Source organism: Salarias fasciatus, chromosome 5 (genome assembly GCF_902148845.1).
Source record: "Salarias fasciatus chromosome 5, fSalaFa1.1, whole genome shotgun sequence".
NCBI classification, from domain to species: domain Eukaryota; kingdom Metazoa; phylum Chordata; class Actinopteri; order Blenniiformes; family Blenniidae; genus Salarias; species Salarias fasciatus.
In genome coordinates, this window is record NC_043749.1 from 13725378 (window position 1) to 13753142 (window position 27765).

The 27765-nt window shown below is 41.6% G+C and overlaps 1 protein-coding gene across 1 annotated transcript; it reads left to right on the top strand.

Moving 5' to 3' along the window:
- The first annotated feature begins 5354 nt into the window (after positions 1 to 5354).
- On the top strand, positions 5355 to 26932 carry grm2a (glutamate receptor, metabotropic 2a). The gene is made up of 5 exons (XM_030091546.1): positions 5355 to 6120; positions 18791 to 19628; positions 21567 to 22630; positions 25988 to 26165; positions 26493 to 26932. The coding sequence occupies exons 1-5, from the start codon at positions 5593 to 5595 to the stop codon at positions 26564 to 26566; spliced, it is 2682 nt and encodes an 893-aa protein (XP_029947406.1). The 5' UTR covers positions 5355 to 5592; the 3' UTR covers positions 26567 to 26932.
- The last annotated feature ends 833 nt before the right edge of the window (positions 26933 to 27765 follow it).

Genomic DNA, 27765 nt, shown 5'->3' on the forward strand with positions numbered 1-27765 from the left:
CATTGTATGTTTTTTTTAATCAGATGTCACAGGTGCTCCTAGCTTTATCTTAATTCACTGTTTGCACATGGTCACACGTGTGTATATGTATATGTTTATGTGTGTGTGTGTGTGTATGGTCTCCTGAGATTTTATTTCCATTAACGACCATGTTCAGTCCCTCCCCCATCCGATACGAGTCTCTTTTTCAGCTTTAAATGTGATTTTAGGGCGGCCGAGCTGCCATTACCTGTGCTTCCTCTGAGCCAGACTGCAGGTGGCTCCGCCGGGGATCTCCAGCCCGCTCGGCCAACCTCAGGCCTGCATATACAGGAGATGACCTCCACTCTTCAGCCCCACCTTAGGGAGTATTACCATATTAATGCTCCACTCCACTCCCAGAGAAATGAGTGAAAATCACACTGGATAGCATCTTTCTGGATGCCCCCCCCCAACCACCACCACCACCACCACCACCCTACCCTGCCCATGATGGCATCCACTCTCTTTTTTAAACTGTCATATCTCACATCTGCTATCTTTTCTTGTATTTTTTTTTTCAGGCCTCATCCACTCCTCCCATTCCTTCACACAGTCTGGTTTGAAGTGTGTAAGGGGTTGGCAGGCTTTACGCTCTTGAATTAAAAAGGCCATCTGGTGAAGAGGGAAGCAGAGATGGCTGGATAGGAGGAGGGAGAAAAAATGAGAGGCAGAGTTTTTCTTTGAAGTTAACGTGTAGACAGAATCCTGGGTGGGATATCATATCTGAAGTGTAAATATTAGTCTTAGCAGCTGCCATTTATGTATGCACACAGTATTTTGGAAGCACATTACACTAATCTGGTGTACAAGCTGCAAACAATAGCTTTTAATAGTGAGTTTTCACTGGTTTGTGTACTAGTTATACTGCATCCATTGGTTCTCATAGATCTTATATTCGAACTATAAACAAATAAGCACAGTTCTTCATTGTGAATTTATTTTTTAAGCATGATTTTTAGTTACATTAAGCATGCACATGTTAACAGTTTTTTTTTCTGAAGCTATAAGGGAGATGATGACCACATATATTTGCATGAAAAGAAGAATATGGAAGATATTCTAAAAGGAAGTATCTACTATCCTGATAGCTCGTATGTTTTATCGTCATGTGTTAAAGGAAAAGGAGCCGACTGGCGAGGCGGAAGCCTCCTGTGGGAATGCAGAGTCAAGGAGGAGACTGACAATGTGTCAGCCGGAAATCCTTTTGTCACCGTTTCTCTTGAGACTGTGCTTTACCAGCGCCAACAGTTTGTCTCCTGCTACAGAACTACATAGGAATAAACACACTTAGTCGCTTTACAGACAGATGTGCTGGTAATTTCAGCAATCTAAACATTTTTTTTTTCTTTTGCAAACCCTCACATGCTGCAGAACCGCACCCCCGCTAGGCTGCACTCCCGACATATCAGAGCCTTCTTGTTGTTCACAGTTGTCTTGCTTCGCTTGTTGTGGTTGACTTTGTATGCGCAGGAAGTAGGGACTTCACCCATCTGTGCGCTCCGTTGCAGAGGAGTTTCACTTGTTGACAAGCGGCTGAGGGAGCTAATGGAAAGTTTGACAACAACAAATTATTTTCAGCAGGAGAAAAAGGACCTTTACAGGTTTTTTTTTCGTTGACAGTTTCTTAAATGTCTTTCAACATGTAAACATCATTCTGCTGGTGGAATGTTGCTGAGCGAACGCCTGTGCAGTAAATCTCGATCGTGCTTGATAATAAAGTCCAGGGGACAGTAATAACCAATAGTAGATTAGTGGCTTGAAAGAGAGGCTCGTGTGTCCCACTGATTGTTTCATCTGGGGCGTGTTGCAGTTTACAAGGCAGAACATGAAACGCCGTGGCTGGAATGGGATCACTTTGGTGGGTCCACAGTGCAGCCTCCCCGGCTCTCCCACAAGACCAGGCACCATGCATGATCAGACTGGCCCACTTGCCCTAGTCTGTCTCCCACTTTCTCTTTATCCTCGCCATCTACTGGCAAGTTTCCATGGAAACAACAGTGAAAGAGAGAGAGAGAGAGATAGAGAAAGAGAGAGAGAGAGAGAGAGAGAGAGAGGGAGAGAAAACCCCCAAAGAATGTGGTCCGCAGTCTGACTCCTGTTGAGAGTCAGTATTTTGAAACAGAAAGAAAGAAATATGAGTGTTAATATCCCGCTGCTCTGTTTACATAATCTTTCATCAATACAGTTAATTACTGCTTGTCAGCCTACTTAACTTGTTGAGACAATGGATATGAGACAGATCATTCTGGCTCAATAATTTACTCCAATAAACCTCTCCCACACTCAACGCTCTGTTTAATTAAGCCTCTGGGATTTGTGGGGACTGACACCAGGGACCAGAAGCAAAAAAAAAAAAAAAAAAAAAAAAGATTACTCTGTAGGCTTCACACAAGACAGAATAAAAGGTATTCTTCTCGGGAGATTCACGAAGCTACGAGAGCGCTCTGTCTTGTGAACTTCCATCACGCTGCAGCTAGGTGTGTACATGCACGGGCCTCATTTCCACACCCACAGTTTGCCATAAATACATGTCGAAACACCTCTAAGCAGCAGTTTGCATGTTGATGTTTACAAACTCATTGCGCATTGGCTGCACTGCCGAAGCTCTCCATCAGAGTCAGAACAGCTGTTATTATACACAATTTATATGCACAGCTGAGGCCCTTTAGCACCTGTACCATTCATCTTTTATCATGTGCCACGTCTTTGTGTAACTGTAAAATATCACAGGGTATTTTCAATCAATAGTTGATGTATAGCCCTTATGGTGGAAAAAAAAAGAAAAGAAAAAATATATGCAGTACCTGAATGACAGTGTTTTGCTTATGAATTGAAATTACAGATGAAATGAGAATGGTGGTTTAGAAATCAGAGAGAGATTTTCGATTGCTGCGTAGGTTGAGATAATAACACCACAAATTGGGAAAGTATTTTCCAAGAATTATAGCCAACACTTCTTTTGTGTTTAATTCCCAACTCATCACATCACCCACAGCTGGCTGCTGATGAATGTGTGTAAGCCTGTCTGCAGGAAGCGTGAGGTGCGAGCGCTCTCACCACACATTCTTTTAATAGATAAAATGGCATCGGTTTGGCCCCAGGACGGAGTAGTAAGACTGGAGCGCCACTGTTTCCAGTTCTTGCACACGCTTGATCCGCTTTGACTCTTTTCATCAAGGTGATAGATTAAATTGAGATGCGGATTAAAACGCTATTGTTTGGAATATTATAAATTTGAAAAGCAACATTTTTTTTTTCCTCCTACAAAAGAAAGTGGTGGATTGATGTTGGGTTTTAGGTATTCCCAGAGGAGATAATCCAACAAAGAAATTGTTTGACTCCTGTAGAAATGTGGTTTTGTTGATAGTGAGCTGAAAGGATCAATACAGACCTTGTTATATGTACTGATCCACCATAATATGATCAGCACTGGCAGGTGAAGTGTTAGTGGGATATTTCAGGCAGCAAGTGAATATTTTGTTCTCAAACTTGACATCTTAGAAGCAGAAAAATGGCACGCATATAACTTTGAGCAAGTTTGAAAAAAAAAAAATCTTCTTAGTGATGGGGTGACGGGTGATGAAGACTGACGTACACGGGGAGTGAAGACTGTCCAGGGTGGTTTGCAACAGTAAAATACTCCGGTTCAAACCACTGTAGAAAATGCTGCAAAGCAGTCAGGCTGCCATGCTGACCACTGAGTATCAGAACTGGACCACAGAGCAATGGCATGAATTGCCCATGTCTGGACACTGTGACTCTGGATATCCCTTTTTTTTTTTTTTTACTTTTTATCTTTTTCATGTCCAGTGGAGTCCACGTTTCAACAGGTCAGAGCTGATTTGAGTGCAGCATTTTGCAGGTTGTCTTAATGTTGTGGCCGACTATAAAGTATGAACTGACACCAAGGGTGTCAAACTCATTTAGCTCAGGTGCTACACATAGAATTTGATCTCAACTGGGTTGTTCAAGAAAAGCAAAATTTTATTTCTCAGTCTATATGGATTGCTTTGCCTACTGGATGTGTTTCTTTTTTTTAATCCCTGCCAAACTGTGATTATTACATTAAAAATCTAGATGAAAACAATTTGGTTATCAAAAAGCCAAAGTTGCTTGTTGAACTGATTTATCATCATTTAGGTTTAGCAGTAAGTTCTTTGCACTAAATCTTTTTACCCTTTTTTGATTCATTCAGCTCTATAAAGGCTCCTGACCTTGCAGAACAGTTGTGGACGATGTCTTATCGTTACGCCAAATAAGCACATGTACAGCAATTGGCTGTGCAACTCAAGGACAGATTTTAACACCCAAAATTGAAGTTGAGATGGTTCTTCTCACTAAAACTCCTGAATGCACTTTTAATATCAGAGTGAATCATTTCAGCTTTGCATTTTAGCTGGGAAAAGAAATTCTCACATTATTTTTTTAGTCTCACCTACTGCGTTCAAAATGAACAGTGTATCACAGTACAGATTGCAAGTCGGTTGATTCTGTTTATTCTGAGCTGGAGACAAAATCACACAACCTCAGTCTGCCTTAAACACAGTAATTCTATATGCATGTGTCACATATCAGTACTGTTTCATGTGGACTTTTCTTCTGAGTAAATTGCTTTTTAACTTTTTCTTTTGAGTGAGCTGTCAGAGGAATGTGAAAATGTGTTTTGAGGTTATTTTCAACTTCTTTGGTTCGCAGCAGCTTTTGCACATGTGAGATAATAGAGGTGTGCATTCATTTGCCACTGGAGAGTAAAGGCAGCATAAGGTCACACAGACAATAAAACCAAGAGGAGGGGAGAATAATAGAGTCCCAAAATAAAACACACTCTCTCTAAATGAGAATCCTCTCAATGAGCAATTGACCATGCGCAGCAGCAAAATGTGAGAGAATATTGTCCTCAATGAACTACGCTCCAACGGTGAACTTCGTCCTCAGTTTCTGCAGACGTTTAGGAAGATAAATATTTCATGATTATGTACTGTGCTGCAATATTTCATCTTAAAGAGAAAAATATGAAATGGTTATTGTCGTTGGAATGACTGTACATAAAATTATAAGGAAAAACTCAGGGGTGACTTGCCCCAATAAACACATCTGCTAATGGATTTACTCCAGCTGTGTAGTACTACTTGTGATTATAATTAACAAATCTTTGTTCTTTCTGTCTTTTATGTCACACAATTCATCTACAGGCATCACAGCATGTATGCAATATTTTTCGACTTGTGAAGCTGGTGTCAAAACATTTTCACGAGGAGAGTGTGTCCCTGCCAGACACAATGCCTGTGAGACAAAGGGATCATTGTACTTCAGCTCCAAAGCTGTGACTGAAATCCTCTCTGTTTGATCTGCAGGCTGTAATCTACAAACGCTCTGAAGAAGAGAAGGAACCAAGAGCATCGCAATGATGCTGTAAATGGCCTCGGTCAGAATAAAAACACTGGCGCTTTGAGATCTGGAGGTGCTGCTGCGCCTTGCTGCTCTTTCTTTTCAGTGCCGCCACGATCAAAAGCTGACCGGACCCTGACCAGAACCCACAGGCGGGACCGAGACTGTGTTTTGCCCGGGGATATGTCATTGGGGAGAGCCCCTGTGTTGGGGGTGCGCCCTGTGCCCCGACCTCTCTGGCTGTCCCACCTCAGCCTCCTGTGCTTGTGCGTGTCTCTCTTTGTGGAGGCGCCCCAGGGTTTACCCGCGGTGGGTTATAACACTGACTCCAAGAGGGAGATCACAATGGATGGAGATCTGATGATCGGCGGCCTGTTCCCCGTGCACCAGAAGGGCGAGGGGGCAGAGGACTGCGGCAAGATCAACGCTCAAAGAGGGATCCAGAGACTGGAGGCCATGCTGCTGGCGCTGGATGAAATCAACAGGGACGAGCGCATCCTGCCTGGGATCAGACTCGGAGCTCATATACTGGACACGTGCTCGAAGGACACCTACGCGCTGGAGCAGTCTCTGGAGTTTGTCAGAGCCTCCCTCACAAAAGTGGATGACAGTGAATACACATGCCCCGACGGCTCCTACGCCATCCACGATGATGTCCCTCTGGCCATTTCCGGCGTCATAGGAGGATCCTACAGCGACGTCTCCATTCAGGTAGGAACAGAGAAGACGCACAAAAGCACACATCATTCAGTTATGTAGACTTACAATCGTATAGAATATATTTAAAAGTGACATCCATTAAACGCATGGACAGATACACAAGAGGCCCATCGTTTTAATTTTCAATTCTCTAGTTGGTTAACTTCCACCTCTGGGAGTAAATGGAAGCAGAAAGGGTTGTTTCTCCATATTGTAAATTAATTACACTAATTAACGGTAAATTTGCTGTCAAACATCACCTGCTTGATGCCACGAGATCAGCTGCTGAAATGCAACATTAATTCTGTCATACTGTGCAATTATAAAACATGTATTTGACCATCAGCTGCTTCTGTGGGGTTCGGGGAATGAAGGGAGGAAGGAGTGCAAGCACAACAGTGAGTGTGATGGATTGTCATATAACTGTCCATTTAGACTTAAGTACCATGTGCAATTACCCCTTGCTAGATGTTAACACAGGGACTTAATGAGTATCAGTTCCGCACGGAGGATCTGTTTACCTGTACGCCTGTATGCTCGGCTGATCTAATTTAGAAGATCTCTTTCTATTTCCCGGTAATTCACACTTCGGCAGTGGTCCTGTCAGAGGCAGACATGTTACAGATGTTGCTCTCAGGACGGGCTGACAAGATGACTAGTGACGGCGTGATTACTCCCAGCAGCAGCGCTCCTTCGGCTCATTCGAACTGATGTGATGGAAGTTCGGTTAATTGGTTTTCCGAATCTTCAGCTGTAATGAGAAATCCATTGTGAAAAGAATGTATCCCGTGGAAGTATAGGTTTGTAAATACCAACAAATATGCATGCCTGAAAGCATTAAGTGAAAGTCGTCATCCCTGCTCAGTCAGCCAGAGGCTGGAGTCCGCTGTCTCGGCTGCAGAGCACGGTTCACCTCACTTGAGAGATGCAGCTTGATGTTCCAGAAATCTGCTTGTTTGAAAAGAGCAGCACCTTTCTGCACAACCGGAAATGACAACTAAATTCAGATTACTGGAGAGTAATTAATAATGTGAGCTCGGGATATTTTCCGCTCAGCAGCTTTATCTCGTACAGTGGACTGAGGGTGATGTGTTTTTTTCATGTTTTATATGTCCATACCACGCTGTTGGCAAGCATCATGTTTTTATGTTGTCTGCCAATTGTTTCCTGTTAACATAATATTTTCATAACACATTGAGAGGATTGAAACCTGGACACATTGCCGTAAAGACGAAATCAACGTAGTTTGGGAGTCAAGGTCACTGTGACCCCATAGATTTAGGTTGTTGCAAAATATCAAAAAAAATCAAATTCAGCACCCACGAGTCCAAACTTATTGTGAATCAGTCTGATTTGGTATTTAAAAGTTAATGTCGTGGTATCCTCAGATTATTTCCATTTATTGAATCGAATAGTTTTTAATAACCTGTGAGGAAGTATCTTCAGACTCACCTCATGAAAGTCCAGTTTGGAAGCTAAAAGTCAAAGATAAGGATCAGTATGACTTCATGTTTGCAGAACCCTTCAGTACATTTCCTGACAGTCACCACTCCATATAGCATGCAGTTGGACCAACACATACAGCAAGAAGATACTGCAACTATTTTAACATGATTTGTTGATAATGGCCAAGTACACACATGAGAGTGAATGTCTTTTTCATTGTCAAAAGAAGCGTCCTTAAACAAGATTCAAAGCCAGGTGACATGCTGGACATTAAATATTTGTCAGATCTGTGCAAACATCTGTGAGCCAAGTGTCGAGTCCAGCCTGACGATACATTATACAGGTGGAAGAGCCCCGGGGACGTGATGCAAGACGAGGATTCGGAGCACCTATAAAGAGATTCCTGGTGAAAAGGACAGTTTGAAAATAAAGGACTTGATAAACGAGCTGTAATTTTAGCAAAAGCCTGCATCTGGGGCTCCTCAGAGAGTGCCCTTGTCTCGCAGTAATTTATGGATGTACTATTACAAGCGTGAGGTCTGAGGTCTGCCCTAGCTTCTCTCCGAATCTTCCTCATCAGTAGGAGCACACCACAGGACGCACTTCTCTTTCTCACCGTGAATAACTAACTCTCTGTATTGTAATGAAGCTCAGTCATGAGGAATGCGAGCTCCTGCTCTTTCTCTCGGCTGGCTGGTGAGCATCTAATTATGGCACTAAATCTGCTTAAACCTTAATTGCCTTCCCACTTTTAAAATCAACCGTGACCACATCAAAATATTTAATCTTCCTAATGATGTTTTCCCCTTTTTTTAATTGGTGAAATAACATATAACGTGTCATACATCCATAAAACTTAAAAATCATGGTTGCATTGGGAATAGAAAAGGTGGAAGACAATGTGCTTCTGAACTGGTTGGACTGAATATTGTTTATAGGATGTTTTGGACACGTGAATTTTGCTGAGAAAGATTAAGAGAAGCAGGAACACGACAGCTCTTACCAATTATGACCACAACAGTTCACTTCAGTTTTCATAATTATATAGAGCACCATTTACAGCATAGCCATCACATGACACTCAAATAAAATATATGTATAATCTACTGTATAACCACGACTACAGATGTCATTGGTAATTATAGTAATATCAGTAATGATAGTATTTGCTGGGTTGGAAGTGCCCTTTGGAAAGCAGACAAGATTTATCTTTGCATGACTATCCTGGATCGTGGGACAGAGGGAATTCACAAAGATATGCATTTGGGGCATAAGAATATGTAGCATTTTTGCATTGCTCATGGGTATCATCCTGACACAAGGCCTCTGTCCTTTTCTTTGTGCCACGCTGCTCTTGCATAATCTATTGGCTGTCAGACCTTTGAGTGAACCAGTCCAGCTGTGTGAAAGGTTACAATGGCTGCTCTTCCGTGTGAACAGCAGGTGGTTAATACAGATGTGTGTGTACCCCACCCCAAAGGCAAGGCACTTACTGGACAAGTCACAATATTAGTTTAACAGACCCTTATCGCCATGGCGACATGGAGGAACATGGCGAACTGACAGGTGGCGAGAACGCTGAGTGCCGTCTAAATCTGTCACAATGAAGAAGCGTGTTGCTGTGCTGCTGGTGTTGTGGTGTGACAATCGCAGATATGGGGGTGGATCTGGCTGCAGGCCTAGCCATGCTGGCATTACTCGGGCACAGATTGAGTTAAGCGTGGAGGCGAAGTTATATGACGCTCTTGCAGGCAAGGTCCTGTCTTCCCCATCTGTGGTTGCAGCCGGGCTGTCTGGTGGCTTGGCTGAGGTGTTCGTGCACACGAGAGGATGCAGAGGGATCGAATGAGAGATCATGTTTCACAGAAACACTGAGACAGTGACGGGCAGTCATGATCGCCGAGCGGAAAGGACGGGGTGACTCACGTGGAATCATATGGTGTCAAAGCGTCTTAAACAGTTAAAAGGATGTCTGTGAGGCCATCTGGGCAGTTTGACTGAATGTACATGGAAAAATATTTATATGATGCAAGTGTTTAGCCCCAGACATTTTGCCTCTGGTCGTTCTAAACAGAAGGTCATCAGTGGAAGCAATGCTCTTGTGATGACAGGATCACTGCATTCAGCATGTATGTTCATATGTGAGGAGCTGGAGAACTGACAAGACACTTCACTGCACACAAGGGGAGATGATTCCTATGACTACTGGAAAAATCAAGGTGTTTGGTTGAGTCGGGATCACTTACACACGGCAAATATGGTTTAGATTTGCAGATTCATAATTTTCACTATGATACTGACACACTAAAAAAATATTAATACGTAACGTTAAATCCCTTTGGGACTGTGGATCAGTGGCGAGACTGCAAAATGTTCCAGTTGCAAGAAGATGGTTTGTCCTGAAGCAAATTACTAACCATCTGAATTTTGTAAGTCAAATCTGTTTCTCCAAGAAAGATGGGGTCCAGACCCTCTGCATATATTCAGAAACACACAAAAACACAACGCTCCAAAATAGCTTTGTGATCCGGTGTCATTCACTCTCAGCCTTTCTTGGTGTAATAATTTTACAAGGAGGGACAATAGCTTTATTGCTTTGCGGTGTCCTGAATGTGTGAGTCAATCAGAGACATATTCTCCAATTACAGTCCAGGAACATCAGGCCTGAGGGCTGGCTTCTGATTAAAACATGGATGGGACTCCACTCTAGTTACCCCGACAGCAGTCTGTGCTGCGAAAATGTGACTCACTGGTAAGCGAGCATCCCCAGGCAAAACAATGTAATCACCGGGGCACATTAAAAGAACAACACTTCTGGAATGTGGAATACTTATGAAATAATGATTCTTACACAGAAAACAGATTGAAGAGATTTTTGGAAACAATGTGCGAATAAATGATAATACCTGAGCGGGATCTTTAACAGAGGCTCACACACACACACACACACACTGCCAACACAACAGGTGTAACTCATGCAAGGGCATGTGGATGAAAGTTCTCCCTTTGTCTTCTTCCTGAATTAATTGGAATAGTTTCAGACTCTGTCTGATGTCTGGTCATTTCAGCCGGTTAATGAGGCACCCACAAGTGTGCATGCTGGAATTTAAAAACATAGATTCCAACATAAGCACTCTGGTTGACAGCTGAAGGCTAAACTGTTTGTGCAAAAATCATAAGGTGAGTTCATGAGCTCCCAACGGGCTTAAGAATCAATTATTTTATTTATTTATTTAATTATTTATTCATTTTTATCACCCACAAACAACCTTATTTATAGCAATGTCTTCATCTGCAGGTAGACGGTGCCAATCTCTGGAGCATACATGAGTCATACAAAGGGTTTAAAAATGGATACACACATGACAGAATTCATGCCAGGGAGAGAACAATAATGATGAAACGTATCAGTAAAGCCATGCAGAGAAAATGCATTATTCATGGGTAAAAGTAAAGAATGTGCTCTGAAATTGTAAATAATTCATTTGTGATTGGATTATTCAGTGGCTTGGCAGAATCCGCTATTTTGTGCAGTTGAAATACATATCATGTCCACCAAACAACTTAAAGCTTCCTGATATCTGATATGAATGACAGAATAGCAATAAGTCACTGAACTGGGATTTCATCTTTTTGCTCATGTGGATTTCTAACAGCTTTCCAGTGAACTGTACCGGGCTTGTCAGAGATGTTTGCATAAAAGAAGAGAACTAAAGAGATGGAGATTCAACGAGTCACAAAGGAAAGAAATGAAACGGATGGGAGTGAGAACATGTCAAAGCTGAGCTACTGACACTGCAAATGACTGAAAGTGCAGCCGTAGTTTAACTTGTGCCGGAGTCTGAATGGCTTCGTGGCTTTTGGGGGCTTTGAAGGACTACTGCAGCATGAAGGAGACTCATATTATCCTGCCGGATTATAGGGGGCAGAACCTGATCAAATGTATCCTCACTTTAAATATCAAACGGTTCACATCTCAGCTCTGTTAGGGTTGCCAGGCAACTGAACTATAGGAAATAAACTAATAATGACGGGGTGCATACTCCTGTGATATCTCTATGCATGTGCTTTATGTGCCTGCATGCCCGCTCTGCATGTATATGTTTGTGTTTCAGTGCTGCAGTGGGCTGTATACGTGTGATACTGAGTGGAGCTAAGGACCGCTGCTTGGGGAATACAGTGTTATTGCTGTAGATGCACACTGAGACAGTCTACTGGGAAGAGCAGATGGGCTTTTCATGTAGAAAAAATCATGACATCTCGACAAAGTAGGCCTGATATTTCCTGGACCAGCACACTCTCTGTTAGTCTGTTATTTTCGAGCTCCTGTGTGTGTCTCCTGCTTTGCTTTTTATTTCTTTTTGTTAATGTTTCTTGTGCCGTCCCTTTGCACAAGAAGAAAAAAAATTTGCACAGGGTATGAAAGTGCTTAATCTTCAAAAGACAATCTTACTTGTTCAATATTTCTTTTGTACTTGATTTGAATTAGCCATACGAGCCAATGTTTATCCCTATATTCTGTATTTGCTCGTGCAAATACACTGCTTTCAGTTTGTGTGACTTTTGAGGGGCGATCAACAAAAGTAATACTTGAGTTACATCACTCCTGCAAACAGGAGTATTCAAATGAGGGCTTTGAATTCATTAGGCCCTGTTTGCATGAGAATGGTTTGTTGGAAAAGCCAGAAGCACAAAATGAAATGCGATACCATGGAGTGACGTGTTGGTAGAGGAAGTTATCAAAAAAACACAGCCGGTACATTTGAATTCAGAAATAAGAAAAATTCACGGGACCTAAAATAGAAAACAGCACAAATAACATCTAATAATAAAGCCAAAGCTAAATGCACTTTCCAGCAATGGCAGCAGCAGCATATCTGCTGAAGGTGAAGCTCATTTGCCCATTTATATAAGGTTAATAAATGTTTTATAAGATATTTTAAAAAACCTCACACTCAACATTTGCACTCCGAAGTATCTCAATTCACGACGTTCACTGGTGTTTTAAAGATAACTACATCAGGACGGCATAATACTGCTGGAAAGAATTGACCTCATACTACCAGGTCATGTACATCTCCCTGCTTTCAAGGAAACCATCTTTTCATTAACTCTGCCTCACACTGCAAGTCAAGGACCTTTTTTTTCCAATATGCTGTATATGAATGAGCTGTTTAAGGTAGAAAGATCCCTTAAGGCTAAATGTGACACTGTGTAGTGTCTGTAAACCCGACACAAATGTCAAAGACTCAAAAATCCGATCTACTTTACAGGCAGCAGTTGTTGAAGATTGAATTTGTTTTTAATTTATTTATTTTCTCCTCTTTTTCAAGAACTCCAAAATTCTGTATTTTTGCATTCAAGTGTTTTTCTTTTACTTAAAGAAAGCATAAACTGTAGGTCATCTGGCTCTTGTGTTACTACTTACTACTTCACAGTTAATCGATACATGATGCTAAAATTCATGAAACAATGCAGTGTAGTGAAACTCGTACCACTGAATCAATGTGCACACCTATGTGTATTTAGATAGCTTTTCTTTTTAACTGAATGAATGCATACATACATTTAATACATTCCATGTGCGTGTGCATACATGTGCTTAAAAAATAAATGTTAAATATTTTATTTCTTTGATTTTCTCTTCCTTTGTATGCATATTGACGTAATCAGACACTCACATAAGTACATAAGTTTGTCCTTAATGAGTGCAGGGGCCAAATTCAAAAACCGTTTCATACAGCTGTCTAAAAACCTGCAGATGTAGGCAGGAGGACACAACATCATTCAAGGGAGAATCGCTAAGCAGCAGCGACTGCAGGATACAAACTTGTTTCCTGCAGACACTGACTCAATGCATTGCACATCACCCACTCTTTTGGCTCACGTCTTCTGATGTCATATGATTCATTCCTAAAGCTCCTCTTGTCACCTTCCATCGCATCTTGCACCCTTTGAACCCACCAGACAAGAAATTCTTGAGTGGGAAACCTTGTGCTGTTACAGCCAAAGGTAATTTAGGCCACTTGGTAATAAAGATTAAAATGACAGAGATCGTGTTATCCCTCCATCCTGTTTATATCACAAGTGACGGAAACATTTTGAAGCGGTTTGACGAAGACCCAGTAAATGCCTTTGAACAGGGACATAAAATGCGTTTCCCTCTCATCACACCATTGTGCTAATTCCAACAACATGAGGAAATTCTTTTTTACTTGCTGCCAAAGACGCATTATTTAAAGCGACCAGACATCCATTGTTTGATTCTGGGACTGCAGTTTTGGCTTTCAGCGACGCGATTAAAAAGTTTGACACAATTTATCTTACTGCTGCTCAGTCTGTTGTGAATATCCTCCTTCTGTGGTTCTCTTCTGCATGCTTGTTGTAATGCTCACTTTGTTAAAACTTATCGTCACAACTCTTCTTGGACGGCTGCTATTTGGGTCAGCAGCCACCGCAGCTTGCTGTGGCTAAGTAAAGTGTACATTTGTCTCTTTATTTCAGAGGAAAGCCTCCCCAAATCCAGCAAATATTCTGGTTGCTGTCATTGCAGCGTGCTGCTTGTGATGACTCGAATCTGATATTTAAAAAAAGCTGAAAAACTGGGTCATCTGCTTGTGAGAACACATAAATTATGTTTGTCAGTATTTCCTTCTATTTGATAAAATTCTTCTTGTCTTTTATTTGCTTTGAGTTTTCTCTGCCTTCTAGAACGTGTCCACTGGCACTTACCAAACTATCATGGTAAAGAAAAATTTTTGACAATCTGGTAAAATATGTTAAAAAAAAAAATCATATATTTTTTAAGCACAATCACTTAGACTGCTGATCCATCAATTCCCTCTTCACTTACATCTGCCATGATGAATGAAGTCTGAACTGTTCGTCTTTGGCTCATGTGGGGGTTTTGTATTCTTCATATAAGCCATGTAAGCATCTGTGCAATCCTATCAAATAAGCCTATTGTAGCCTTGTCACATCTGCCGCTTTACACCCTTTCATGAGCCACATGTAAGTGGATTAAACCTCTATTTAATACGGCACAGGGAAATTACTCACTCGCTAAAAGCACCTACGGATTTTTAAGAAATTGTGTATGAAAAATATATGACAATTGCTATCATCTGTAACCTCTGTACCTCTGTAAGTATAGATATTTATTTATTTTTGAGTTAGATTTTTAATTAGATAAAGAATATCCATTTGAAAATACCATTTTATATTGTTTTATCATGTACAAACCAATTAATAACAATACGGTTCCCTCTATCTTTACAGAAAAATTGGTAAACACTTTTATTTCTATTTTCCTCCTTCAGGTTTACTTATTTTACGTCTGCCAGTGTCCATCTATTCTTTATTTAACTCATGAGAGAAAAAAAATAATAAAAAAAAAATTCATGACCAGTCTTGCTGTTTAAAATAAGTTTTAGATAAAGCCGGTGGCATAAGAATTTTTTTTTCATAAAATATCCATAAATACTTGGATATGCAGATTTCTTTTGTTTTCTTTCTGTTCCTTCACTTCCATCCATTTGTACCACCTGGTTTCATCTTATTGTTCCCACAATAATCTCTCATGTAGCACCAGGGCTTGGCAGCTGCAGCGATCTCTTCTAATCTCGTCTGTCTGTTTTAAAAGTGCAACGCTACACCTTAATGTGCACTCCACGTGCGGTTCATCTGCTGACATGTTAATGCACCAACATGTGTTCCCTGTCGTCTTGGTCTAGAATGGCTCGCTGCTCAGAGACGGTTAAGACCCTCAGCTTCAGACTCGCATGGACTCTTACTAGCCTCAATACAAATCCCACGAGCCCCCTGTGCATCCTCCCTGCAGGAGGCTTCTCAGCCTCTTCTCACTGCGTTTATATCAAAATAAAAAAAGACGCCGCCGTCTACACTCCTTAAACAGAACAAAATATCTGTTTTCCGAAGGCTTATTAAGAGTTCTCAATATTCCCCAGTATCTAAAAATTCAAACACCCTAAAGCTATTTTAATTATATGCACCACCTTCACATGTTTTCATGCGTTCAGTCAGTTTAGTTAATTGCTGGTTTCTTAGTAGACATTACATCAAATTAATACTTTTTTTATTTATAATTAATTTCTTATAGGAAATGTGCAAAATGTGTTTGTTGTAGTTTTGACTTTTCTCCTTAAAGTATGTCAGAGACATTTCTCGTATTCTTCATATTTTAGTTTGAAACACACATTGAGGTATTATATCCCAGGATTCTGTATACTCTGTATACTCTGTATACTCTGTATACTCATGGTCATGAACAGATGCAAAGGTGCATTAAGGAGTTTTTCAACTTTAAAAATTCTTATTTTCCACCATAATTATGTTACAAATATTCAATGATGTTTCCAATGTGCCCTGACATATTCATTGCAAGTACCGCTAACAGCGCTAAATTGTCACTTGAAAGTTGCAGTGCCGGTCCGGCAGTTTGTATTTCTTGGTGAGAATTTGAGAGGATGTGACGTAATGCACGCTCCCGCTGGCCTGATTTGCTTAGCTTTCGTTTTGTCCCTCATTGCTCCGCCAGATGCTTAGCGAGCAACAGCTGAGCAGTACTGAGGATGGAGCTTCCAGAAAGTAAGAAAAGACCGGCTTCTAGCACTGCCATAACTCCAGCACAGACCCCACCAGGCAAAAGAAACTTAAATTTTACTCGAGCGCTACTAAAAGACCGAGGAAGGAGTTCCCCTCTTCCGTGCACATACATGGACGCAAGCCACAGGCACGAGTGTTTCACTAAGCTGCAGTTACGCCCAAGGCCTGCAGGGGCCATTGTTTTGAATGAAACATGCAAACTCCTTAATGCACCTTTAACTTGGTAAGCACGTGTTTGAAATAGAACACAGGGATAGAGAGAACATGCGAATTTCACTCTTGTCCATTGGCCAGCGGGTGCAAACTAAGGATGGTTTTGCTTTAGAATGACAGTGCTAATTACCACAGCACCCTGCTACCCAAAACCCTCAATATTTAACAAATTATCCACTGTGACTAAAAGTGTGATATGCAATTAGACGTGACTCAGGAGAAGCCTCCATCATTTATCATACTAAGAATGGGTTGTGCAGTTTTTGATAAAGAACTGAGTGACGTGAAAGTGATTTACCCGTGTTGATGTGTCACTTGCCACTTTAAATCATTTTCTGATTTCTTCCTGTGAGAACAAGCGTGCGGCGACCAGCTGTTTTACCGCCAGTTGATCGGGGTTGTCAAGGCAATTTAAGGACGATTTTATGCAGGAGTGTGATTATTAGCCTGTCTGCATAGAGTTTCTCCAGCTGACCCGAAACTCTCAGGAGTAACCAACCTTTGAACTAATAAGAAATACTCAGTCATGTGTTTCAGCAAGCTGTATTTTCATTTTCTTTCTGCTCCACTGCACATGAGACAGAAATATCCTCCTTAAAAAAAAAAAAAAGGTAAAAGAGCTCACCATTGCATCATTATGTCATTGTTTGGCTGCTGCTAAAATAAAGACCAGACGGTCCTCGTTGAGCTGCTGCATCTCATTTCTGTGTAAATTCGTCTCTCATTAATTCCAATAAATCTACTGGTCTGGAAACCATTGCCATTGGCTCATTTAATATTCATCTTTCTATGATCCTGCAGAATAGCAAAGATCTCCTGATTAAGTCCACTGAGGCACATCACAAAAGATTTACCATAATATTTTAGTGTATTTTTTTGTTTGCTGCAAATACTCTTGCCATCTTGAACAGTTCTTGCTGTGCGCTGAGGGCACATACGATATGTAGACTGTTCCTCATTTTAACCAAGTTATTTAACAATTCTGTTCCCAAAACATCTGAACATGTCATGCCATCTGCAGAAGGCTCTTGATTGCTAAATATTTCTAAAGGGTTTTCTGACACATCAAAGAAAACACGTTTTTTACCCAAAACCTCTGGAGAAACTGAAACATAAAAATCTATTTGCTCCATCAGGTTCAATGAAATGATGAACGTCAACCAGCACTTGTAAGAGAGGATATTACTGGCATCTGATGCAAGGCCTGCGTCTGTTGAGCTGAACTTTGAATTTTAAAAGGTGGAGTTGGGTTTAATTGGGGTGCAGCGGCGATTAAGAAGGATCGCGAAAGCAGGGAAAATTGCAATTCAAGACTTTTTTTTCTTTTATTTATTGAGATGAAATCATAAGAAAAAGAAAACAGGACATTTTTTAACAGTCAATGCTTGCCTTCAGGTCGTCATGTTTATCTGTAGACGCTTTGTTCAAGAGGATCAACTGCTTTGACAGACATGTCAAAAAGCAATAGTTCCCACCGGTAGTGCTTCAAATTTACATTTGCTTTACATAACACCTGGAAGGAATAAATTTAAAACCATCCCCACATAGTTACACTGTTCTGCGCCGTTTGTTCTGTGAAGCAGGTTGACGCTCAGCGGAGTCACAGTGTGACTATATGGGAAAAAAAGCTGAAACTCACAGGAGATGTGTTTAAATGTGAATTTCCTGTGTGACTTTCTCAGGAATGATTCATTGACATTCAAGACGTGGTGCCATGAATGTGCTGGTGTGAGAGTTGGCATTAAAGTCAACCAGATTTAGGTTGGCATTCTTTTGACTGATCAGACCCAGCTCCCCTTAGGCTTCCACAGAAGTGCCTGAAGCAAAAGCCAGTCAGCTGCTGCTTCTGCACATTGCATGCAATGTCACGACACTGACAAAACCGATTACACAGAAAATGCTAAGTTTCAAGATTCTTTGATACTTTGACTCCTTTTCACTCCCCAATCCCTGCCCTCAGCCTTACTCTGCTTTTCTGTCTCCTCCTATCTATGCCACCCTTCCTCCTGCACAGAGATGTAAAAATGTGCTCATTTTTGTGTACAGTATATTTTACCAAGTGGGTGTTACATCTGTCTTCAGTCAGTCCTCTGTACACCACTTTTGTTCCCCTTTCTTAAAAAAAACATCTTAGATAAACACATTGCAGTTGACAAATTATCACAAAAGGAGTTTCCTGTAGTTATTAAATGCTGATATCACCGCAGTCAGGATGAGTTAAGTTGTTAAAAGGGGCAGCAGGGATCCTGTGACAAAACTGAATAAGCAGAGATTATTTATATCTGCCGTGGAACAATATGCAGTGTAGCCAATAATTTATTGTTGTTAGCCCTCACTGCAGTTTACTGATAGGTGTAAAAGCTCTAACTCCCCTGATGTCTTCTTTCTCTTATTCCAGGTGGCCAATCTGCTGAGACTTTTCCAGATCCCTCAGATCAGCTACGCTTCAACTAGTGCCAAGCTCAGTGACAAGACCCGCTATGACTACTTTGCAAGAACCGTGCCTCCCGACTTCTACCAGGCCAAAGCTATGGCCGAAATCCTGCGTTACTTCAACTGGACATACGTATCGACTGTGGCGTCGGAGGGAGACTACGGTGAGACTGGCATCGACGCCTTCCAGCAGGAGGCTCGAGCCCGCCAGATTTGCATTGCGACTTCAGCCAAGGTGAGCCGCTCCATGAGTCGCTGGAGCTACGAGAACGTGATCCGCTCGCTGCAGCAGAAGTCCAACGCCAAAGTGGTCATCCTGTTCACGCGCAGCGAAGACGCCCGCGAGCTGCTGGTGGCGGCCAATCGCATGAACGTCACCTTCACCTGGGTGGCCAGCGACGGCTGGGGAGCGCAGGAGAGTGTCGTGAGGGGAAGCGAAGCCGTGGCGGACGGGGCCTTCACCATCGAACTGGCCTCCTATCCGATTCCCCAGTTTAATGAATACTTCACCGGCCTGCACCCGTACAACAACACCAGGAACCCATGGTTCAGAGAGTTCTGGGAAAACCAGTTCCAGTGCAGCCTCCATGACCTGGGCTGTGGGAAACACTCACTCCACGAGGCTCCGTTTCAGCCAGAATCCAAGATCATGTTCGTGGTGAATGCTGTCTATGCAATGGCGACTGCCTTGCATAACATGAGGCAAGCCTTGTGTCCCAACTCCACCAAGGTGTGTGATGCTCTGAAACCTGGCAATGGTCGAAAGTTTTACAGGGACTACATTCTCAAGGTCAAGTTTGATGGTGAGCGCAATCTTGATGAGCAAATAATATTACAGCTGTGCTTAGAAGAACCAAATTTCTCACTGATTTTCTCATTGAGCTGCCTCTATAAAGCTCCACACAAAACTGTGTAATATTATGCTTTTCTTCTCCAAGCGTTATTTGCATGCACTCCATGCTGCCAGATTGGATCATATCATATTAAATTCCTTCTGCTAAATCACATGAAATGCTGAATTAGTCAAGGGGTCATTCAAAATGTTTACACACTGTAGATGATGATAAGTTTAGCAATGATTCATTTAGCAGGGATAAAATAATTTGCACACCCCCTTGCTCGGAGGAATGTTTTACTGTGTTTACCAGGGCAGGCGTTTCTCACTTTTAACACTGTGAACAATGAACAGAAATGTAAATGCAACACTTTTGTGTTTGCTCCCATGTTTCGTGAGCTTAACTCAAAGATGGATGATGGGAGCAGATGAATGGCACAACAGTGGGCCTCAGGATCTCATCATGGCATCTCTGTACATACATTTCAGTGTCCTGTTATTGTGCCCAGCCTACGGCACACCTGTGTAATAGTCCTGCTGTCTAATCAGCATCTTGATAATAAGCCACAAACTGTGAGGTAGACGGATCATCTCCGCAAAGGGGAAGTGCTCACTGACACAGGTTTAGACAAATTTGTGAGCAATTTCTGAGAGAAATAGGACTTTTGTGTGCAGAGAAAAGCTCTTAGAGCTTTGAATTTGGCTCATGAAAATAGGTGCATGAACAAAAGTGTTGAATTTTATATTTCTGTTCAGTGTAGATACTGACATTTCAAACATTTTGTTTAAAAAAAAACCGAGGCAACTGCACAAACTCATACACACAATATTAATCACAGGTGTCAGTCAAACCAAATGATTACACTTTTACCTTTGGATTCATGGAAACGCTGACATTTTCAATGTGGGGAGATAAAGGTGGATGCGTGTACTCTTACCCAGCTGTTCTGTTCTACTCTTCACAATTAAAAAGAAAAAAAGGGGGGAAAAAAACATCAGCAACAAAAAGCCCAAAGGACTTACTGTCCAGAGACTTAAAATTAGAATAAAGGTCTTAAATTAGTGCATCCCAAGAGGAATCAGAACACCCTATGGAAAATATAACACATAAACCGGGAGACCTCTGAGGTCTGCCTGCTATTTTACAAATAGAAATGATTGATGTAATGTCTATCATAAGGATTTGTAATCAAGTATTCAAATAATATCTTTGGAACCATTTGCTCATTTTATGTCATTTAGTGCAGGATTAAAACATGCTACCAAAGGGCTACATAGAGCTGCAATAATTCAGAATTTTGATTTCACATAAATATGCATGAGATGAAATGGCTTTAGCTTCAATTAAGATAAGTGAGATGTTATGTCTTGTTCTTCAGAAACCTTTATGGATATGTTTCACTTTATTGGCATTTTAAGAGAAAAATAATCACCTGAAACTCACGAGGAACTAATCTGTAAATTAAGTGACCCCTTAGTACTTTTGTAACTGTGTGGTCAGTGCAGTAGAATTAAAAACTATTACTTTATTTCTGCTTTATTTTCATGTGAAATTGAAAGTCATTTTGTAATGTGTGCCATCTGTTCCCATCTCTCATGCTATTGTTCAATCTAGCAACTTTCCATCAACGTAACCACACTCAAACTGTGGCTCCCATCATCAAAAACGCCAGTTTGCACCTGTGTCCTCCTGTCACTTTCTCACATACTGTCAAAAAAACCAGCACTGATTCCTAAATATCTATACAATATAAGCATACATGTTACATATGCATGCATATACGTATGTAGTAACATGAAAATGTTGGTTTTCTTTTGTCTGTATGCTTTCTGACAGTGTTCATAGATCGGTTTTGCTTTCACCTGATAATTATTAATGCTATTTTTTCTTTCTTTCTACTTTCAGCTCCATTTCGTCCCCCTGACACTGAGAATGTCGTCCGTTTTGATGCCTTTGGAGACAGCCTTGGTCGTTACAACATTTTCCACTACCACAAAGAGGGCGAGCGTTACGTCTACCACAAAGTCGGCTACTGGGCTCAGAGCCTGACCTTGAACACCAGCCTGATCCCCTGGGCCAACCAGGTTGTCCCCACCTCCCAGTGTAGCGATCCCTGCAGGAAGAACGAGGTGAAAAGCATGCAGCCCGGTGACGTGTGCTGCTGGATCTGTATCCCCTGCCAGCCCTACCAGTACCTGCACGACGAGTTCACCTGCGCTGACTGCAGCTTCGGACAGTGGCCTCTGGCCAACCTGACAGGTTGCTACGACCTGCCAGAGGAGTACATCCGCTGGGAGGATGCCTGGGCCATCGGACCGGTCACCATCTCCTGTCTGGGGATGATGTGCACGCTCTTCGTCATCGGCCTGTTCCTGAAGCACAACGAAACGCCTGTTGTGAAGGCCAGCGGACGCGAGCTCTCCTACATTCTCCTGCTGGGAGTGCTGATGTGCTACAGCATGACATTCATTTACATCGCCAAACCCTCCACGGCTGTGTGTACTCTGCGTCGGCTGGGTCTGGGCACTTCTTTTGCTGTTTGCTACTCAGCCCTCTTAACCAAGACCAATCGCATCGCCCGGATCTTCAGCGGAGTGAAAGACGGAGCCCAGAGGCCCCGATTTATCAGCCCAGCCTCTCAGGTTGCCATCTGTGGCGCTCTGATCTCCTGCCAGCTGGTAGTCGTGGTGGTCTGGCTACTGGTTGAGGCCCCCGGGGTGAGAAAGGAAGTGAGCCCGGAGAGGAGAGATGTGGTCACCCTCAAGTGTAACAGCAAAGACTCCAGCATGCTCGTGTCGCTCACTTACAACTGCATCCTCATCATCCTCTGCACGGTTTACGCCTTCAAGACCCGCAAATGCCCTGAAAACTTCAACGAGGCCAAGTTCATCGGGTTCACCATGTACACCACCTGCATCATCTGGCTGGCCTTCCAGCCTATTTTCTACGTTACCGCCAGCGACTACAGGGTGAGTTTTGTTCGGTTGCACCTGCTCCATTCGGGTTCATACAGGTATTCCTTTTAGGGGCAATTTAATATGACGCATTTCTGCTGTTAATAAATGGTCGCTTTATACTTTTTTTGCAATGAAAAACTTGCTGAAATAATCATTCAGACAATACCTGCAGGTTCCTAGAATTAACCAACGACATCCTAACACCTAACGACTTCTTAGGGGCACATATTTGAAATTCTATGCTCAAAACATAAAACTGATGCTGTGTATCAGTTTAGCTGTGGGCCATGTCCGCGGTGCACAGAGTCTTTAAGATGGATTTGTTTAAAATTTTCACAATAAGCTGAATATTGCATATTGTCATAACCTATAAAACTGACTTCCAATTTAGAATAACCACAAGATGTTTTCTTTCAACAATAACAAAGCTCTGGTGGACACTGAACTTCAGGGTATAATATCCAATTAAAGTAATGCCACTTTTATGTAGTGGCCAGCCGACAGTAATGGTTCTGCAGCTGGTTATTGCCAAGAGCTTCAGCACGTCAAACGTCCCTCTGTTCAAGTGGAACTTTCTGCTTCTTCTCTTGTTGGACTGACTGAAGAGCAGATCAGTGGTTCAGTCCATCATCTTATGGCACAACAAGGTCTTGACTGTTGCTAGCTGATTGGTAATTTTGATAGTTTTAACTCCAAAATTATTCTAAGTTTGTTTTTGAATAGATTTATTTCTTATTGTGCTCTAAAGCGATGAATTTTGAAAAATGTGAACTGCCAATGCCATACATTTTTTAAGTATACAATCTTTAGATATTGATTCCAAGCTGAAATTTGGATGCACCGCTCACTGATACAAAGCAAAGCACATAAGGAATGAAAAGGATGGATGAATGGATGGATCATCAGCAGAAATATAAGCTTACACTGAAGTGACAGGACTTTAGAGATCAGGGTCATGTGCATTGTGGGGGATATATATCTTTGGAATCTGGACAGCAGCAGGGAGAGACAGAAGGGAGAAACAGGCAGAGGAACCTCCTGACACAGCTGCTTCAGCAGAAACGTGGAGAAAGCAGGCAAGACCATGAGGACCAAATGAGAACTGAACATCCCTGTGCGTCCCAGTGCGTAGCTATGTGGAATGGAGTGTGAAAGCCTGGGATGCTGAGTCCCAGCTGTGCCCGCTGTCTAGGGACCTTAGTGAAGCTCAGAGGAACCCTTTCTTCAGGCCCTCCAGGCAACACAATTCACAGCCTGAATGGGCTCATCAGATAGACACAAAGCTCCCCTTTGACTGATGAATTATTACTGAAGCAACTGAGTTGGCACGCTGTCTCTAGTTTTTCACAAGCGGGGACATATTACCAGTGTTCTCCTAGTTTTACACCACCTCTAAAATTGTTGTCACGGCAAGGTGCAAATCTAGAAATACAAATTTAACTGTTGTCATTAAAAGTTAAACTAAGCTAAATACAATCTGCTGAAGCATGCACAACACATTTGATTATCACATGAAATATTTAGAATGTTCTCCAGACCCCTGTGGGGGAGGGCTTCACACTTATGCTCGTGTTGGTCATCTTATCTCATCGTATTTCACGCAAAATGCACAAGACAGTACAGGAGGCGAGCCTGCTTATGGTTTAAGAAGAAATGTATGTCAGATTGGCCAATGTTAAACCAAAACCTGCAGTTTTCATTGCATAAATTCATAAAACTGATTGAAATGTAAAATCTTTTCAAACAGCATATTAAATTGCTGGTGGGTTTGGCCAATTCAGCTTCCATGCCAACGTAGCTGCACAGGGCGCGTTCATCCAATAAAGCTTTCCAATAAATGTTTAGCACAAAGCCTAATGAAAAGAGGAATCTCATCTCCTCTCGGAGGATCTCAGGAGGAATTTAGAACTCTGAGCATTTGCTCTGTATTTATGAAAAGAAGAAGAAGAGGAGGGGGGAAAAAAAAAACTTCCAAAGGTCAACCCAGTGAAAACAACTGTGAAGGGTTGACAGGCAGATACTGGAGCAGCCACACTACACAACGGAAAAAGCAGATTCCTTGTCCTCTGCTCTTCCAAAGCAACAGCTTGTGAATTATTAAAACCACTTAACAGGTCATTCCTATGCAGCACTGTCCATGGTTCTTATTCAAAACAGTTTCTGATTTAAGCAGACCATATTTAGCCGCGCTGTACGTTGGAACTGTTCAGATCATTGTGTACAGGCAGCAGCTTTGCATTGGATTGTTGCCCTCCATCTTTGATTCCATGTAGACCGCTCAGATATACATAAAAAAGGAGAGCAACGCGATGGATTTACATCTCTGCCTGGGTCATGAGCATGTCAGTGTGTTTCAGAGGTGGCATGATGAGAATCTTAATGTTGAATTTGTCACACATGACAACACATTTCAGCCTCCAAAAATAAAATCACATTCTTATGCATCACATATTGCATCAGCTTTTATACGAATATGATTTTGAGATATATGTTATTTAATTTTGTACAATATACAGCTTTGATGGTTGTCATTTTTTAGTATTTATTCATTTTCAGTTATTTACTGTAACAGAGCAACAGACTGAAACGCATTAATTTGAGACAATTAGACACATCACATCATTACAAATAATGTGAATGGTCTCTTTGTTAAACTAATGCATGCTGCTCACTTGCTGTTATTTACTTTGCTGAACACTTTGTGCGAAGCATATACTGTATAACACTCAGTGCCCACAATGATTTATCACCATGCAGCATTAGCATCCAGGGTGATGACAGACACCTTGTGAGAAATGAACGCACCTGCCACGCACCACGCCTGCCTGCTGGGTTGAATACTTGCATCCACCAAAGCAAAAAGTGGGCTGAGAAAGTGTGAAGCAATGAAAAAGAGCAACAAACGGATGACACACAGTGAGACGTGGGCAGGATGAAGCAGAAGGCCAGCAAGGGTTGCACAGTTGATTGACAGGCAAATAAACAGCTCACTTAACACCTCTCGTTAGCGGTCCCAGCTGACAGCGTCCACGTCCTCCTCTGTTACACCTGACTTTGATTCTGTCTTATGAAAGATGTGCTTTATATTTCTGTTCTGACTCCTTGAGCTCATTTTGTCTGAAAATAAATGCTCTTAATCGTTATAAATTGTTCACGATTCTGCAGAACTGTTCATTCCATTACCCTGACATGGAGTCATTTTAGCAGTTACTGGTTGTTTGAAGCCCAAATTGGTGTGAAATCATGATCGACATTTTGGATGGGAGAAATTATTTTTTTGCTTCTTTAAATTTTGGGCCATTGCAAATGTACTTTGCTGTTAGATATTTCATCATCACTCATTTGACCTGTATTTCTTCATCCATCCAGGTGCAAACCACAACCATGTGCATCTCTGTCAGTCTCAGTGGGTCCGTGGTTCTGGGCTGCCTCTTTGCTCCGAAGATCCACATCATCCTGTTCCAGCCTCAGAAGAATGTCAGCACTCTGAGGGTGGCCACCACTCGCTTCAGCGTCACCACCGGCCAGGGCTCCAGTTTTTCTCAAGGTAGCACTTAATGATAAGGTTGATGCTGCTGCAGCCATAAACATCAGCATAGTTGATGCTATTATGACAACGTTATGGAAATAAGAGGTTTCTAATAATAGGTTTTTCGAATGCAACTGTGAGGCGAAAACCTCTACACCATCATTGAATACTACATTTTATTGAATTTCTTAACATTTTACCTTATTGTTATGTTGTCAGCTAGTCAAGATTTTTCACGGGACTAAAACTCAGTGGAGAAAAAAAGTCCTTTAACCAGTGGACATGACGTCAGCATATTCTCTGTCTCATAAAAATAATGTTGGACTTCTTCATTATGTTTTTCAGCATCGGCCTCCAACGTTGTTCCAACAGTGTGTAACGGACGAGAGGTGGTGGACTCCACAACATCCTCCTTGTGAAAGATTGGCTGAATTGCTTTGTTAAGCATTGTAAACAGTTATTTATCACTAGTCCTGAATCAGGTGTCTCAGATATCGCAGAGGTCACACAGACGATCGTCCTGACTTTGTTGTCCTCAAAGTGCTGTGAGTACAATGTCCCAATTATTTCATTTTGTTCTTTGACTCGTAGCAATTTAAAATGAGATGCCAATAAAGTTGCATATAGCCCTTGTTTTTGAAGATTCTCTAGCAACAATGGAGTAAATTATAGTAAATCTGTTAAATGTAATATATACAAGACGTTTTTAATGTAGATTCTGGTGAACCAGTTTGTGCTTTCTTGTAATTTATGTAAATAAAATGTGTTTTTTATTAATACTAAAATGACCCAACGTCTGTTTCTTTGCACATGATATATGCATTTTACAGTGGACAACATAACCAAATGAACTTTTTAGATAATTTGCTGGGACTGACATTGCAATTCAGTTAAATTTGAATCAATCTTAAAGATTCATGGCCTGTACTGATCTATGATACAGTGCTACATTTTCACAAAAAACAAATTACTTGCAATCCCTCTTGCAGCAGATGGCCAATAATCTATACCGTGCTAAAGTACCTACAGTTAGAAATACATCCTCTCATATATAATATATTGACAGATGGCAAAAAAAAACCTCACAGTGCTTTTGCACAATCTACGTACCATGACAATTTAAAATAGTGTATATGACGGTGTTGATGCAGGATTAAAGTAGACCCAATATTGGCCTGAAATCTATGCTGCTTATTTAACTATTTAAATCCACACCATCTGGCTACACCAAACTCTCTCTAACATGAAAATTACCCTTACAAATATCATCTGCTGATTTGGAACAACATCCACCAAGTTGTCGCAGGGAAATCTACAGTGAGTGGATCCCAGAAACTGAGGCTGATGGTTTGGGAATCAGCCTCTCAGAGCATCAGTGGTTTAACACTGCCATCTAGTGTCCACATTTTAGAATCTGTATTGAAACAATCAGTTCCACATTGAGTCTTGCACACAGGGTGACTGCACAGACCAGTTTGTATGAAAACTTCTCAGTTGCTGTCATCAAATTATCTGCATATGAGCAAATAGTGGCATGTAACATATCAACTCCAATAGAAGAGTTATAAGACCAAGAGAGTTGTGTCATTCTGTGTGTTAAAGAATTATTCTTTACCAT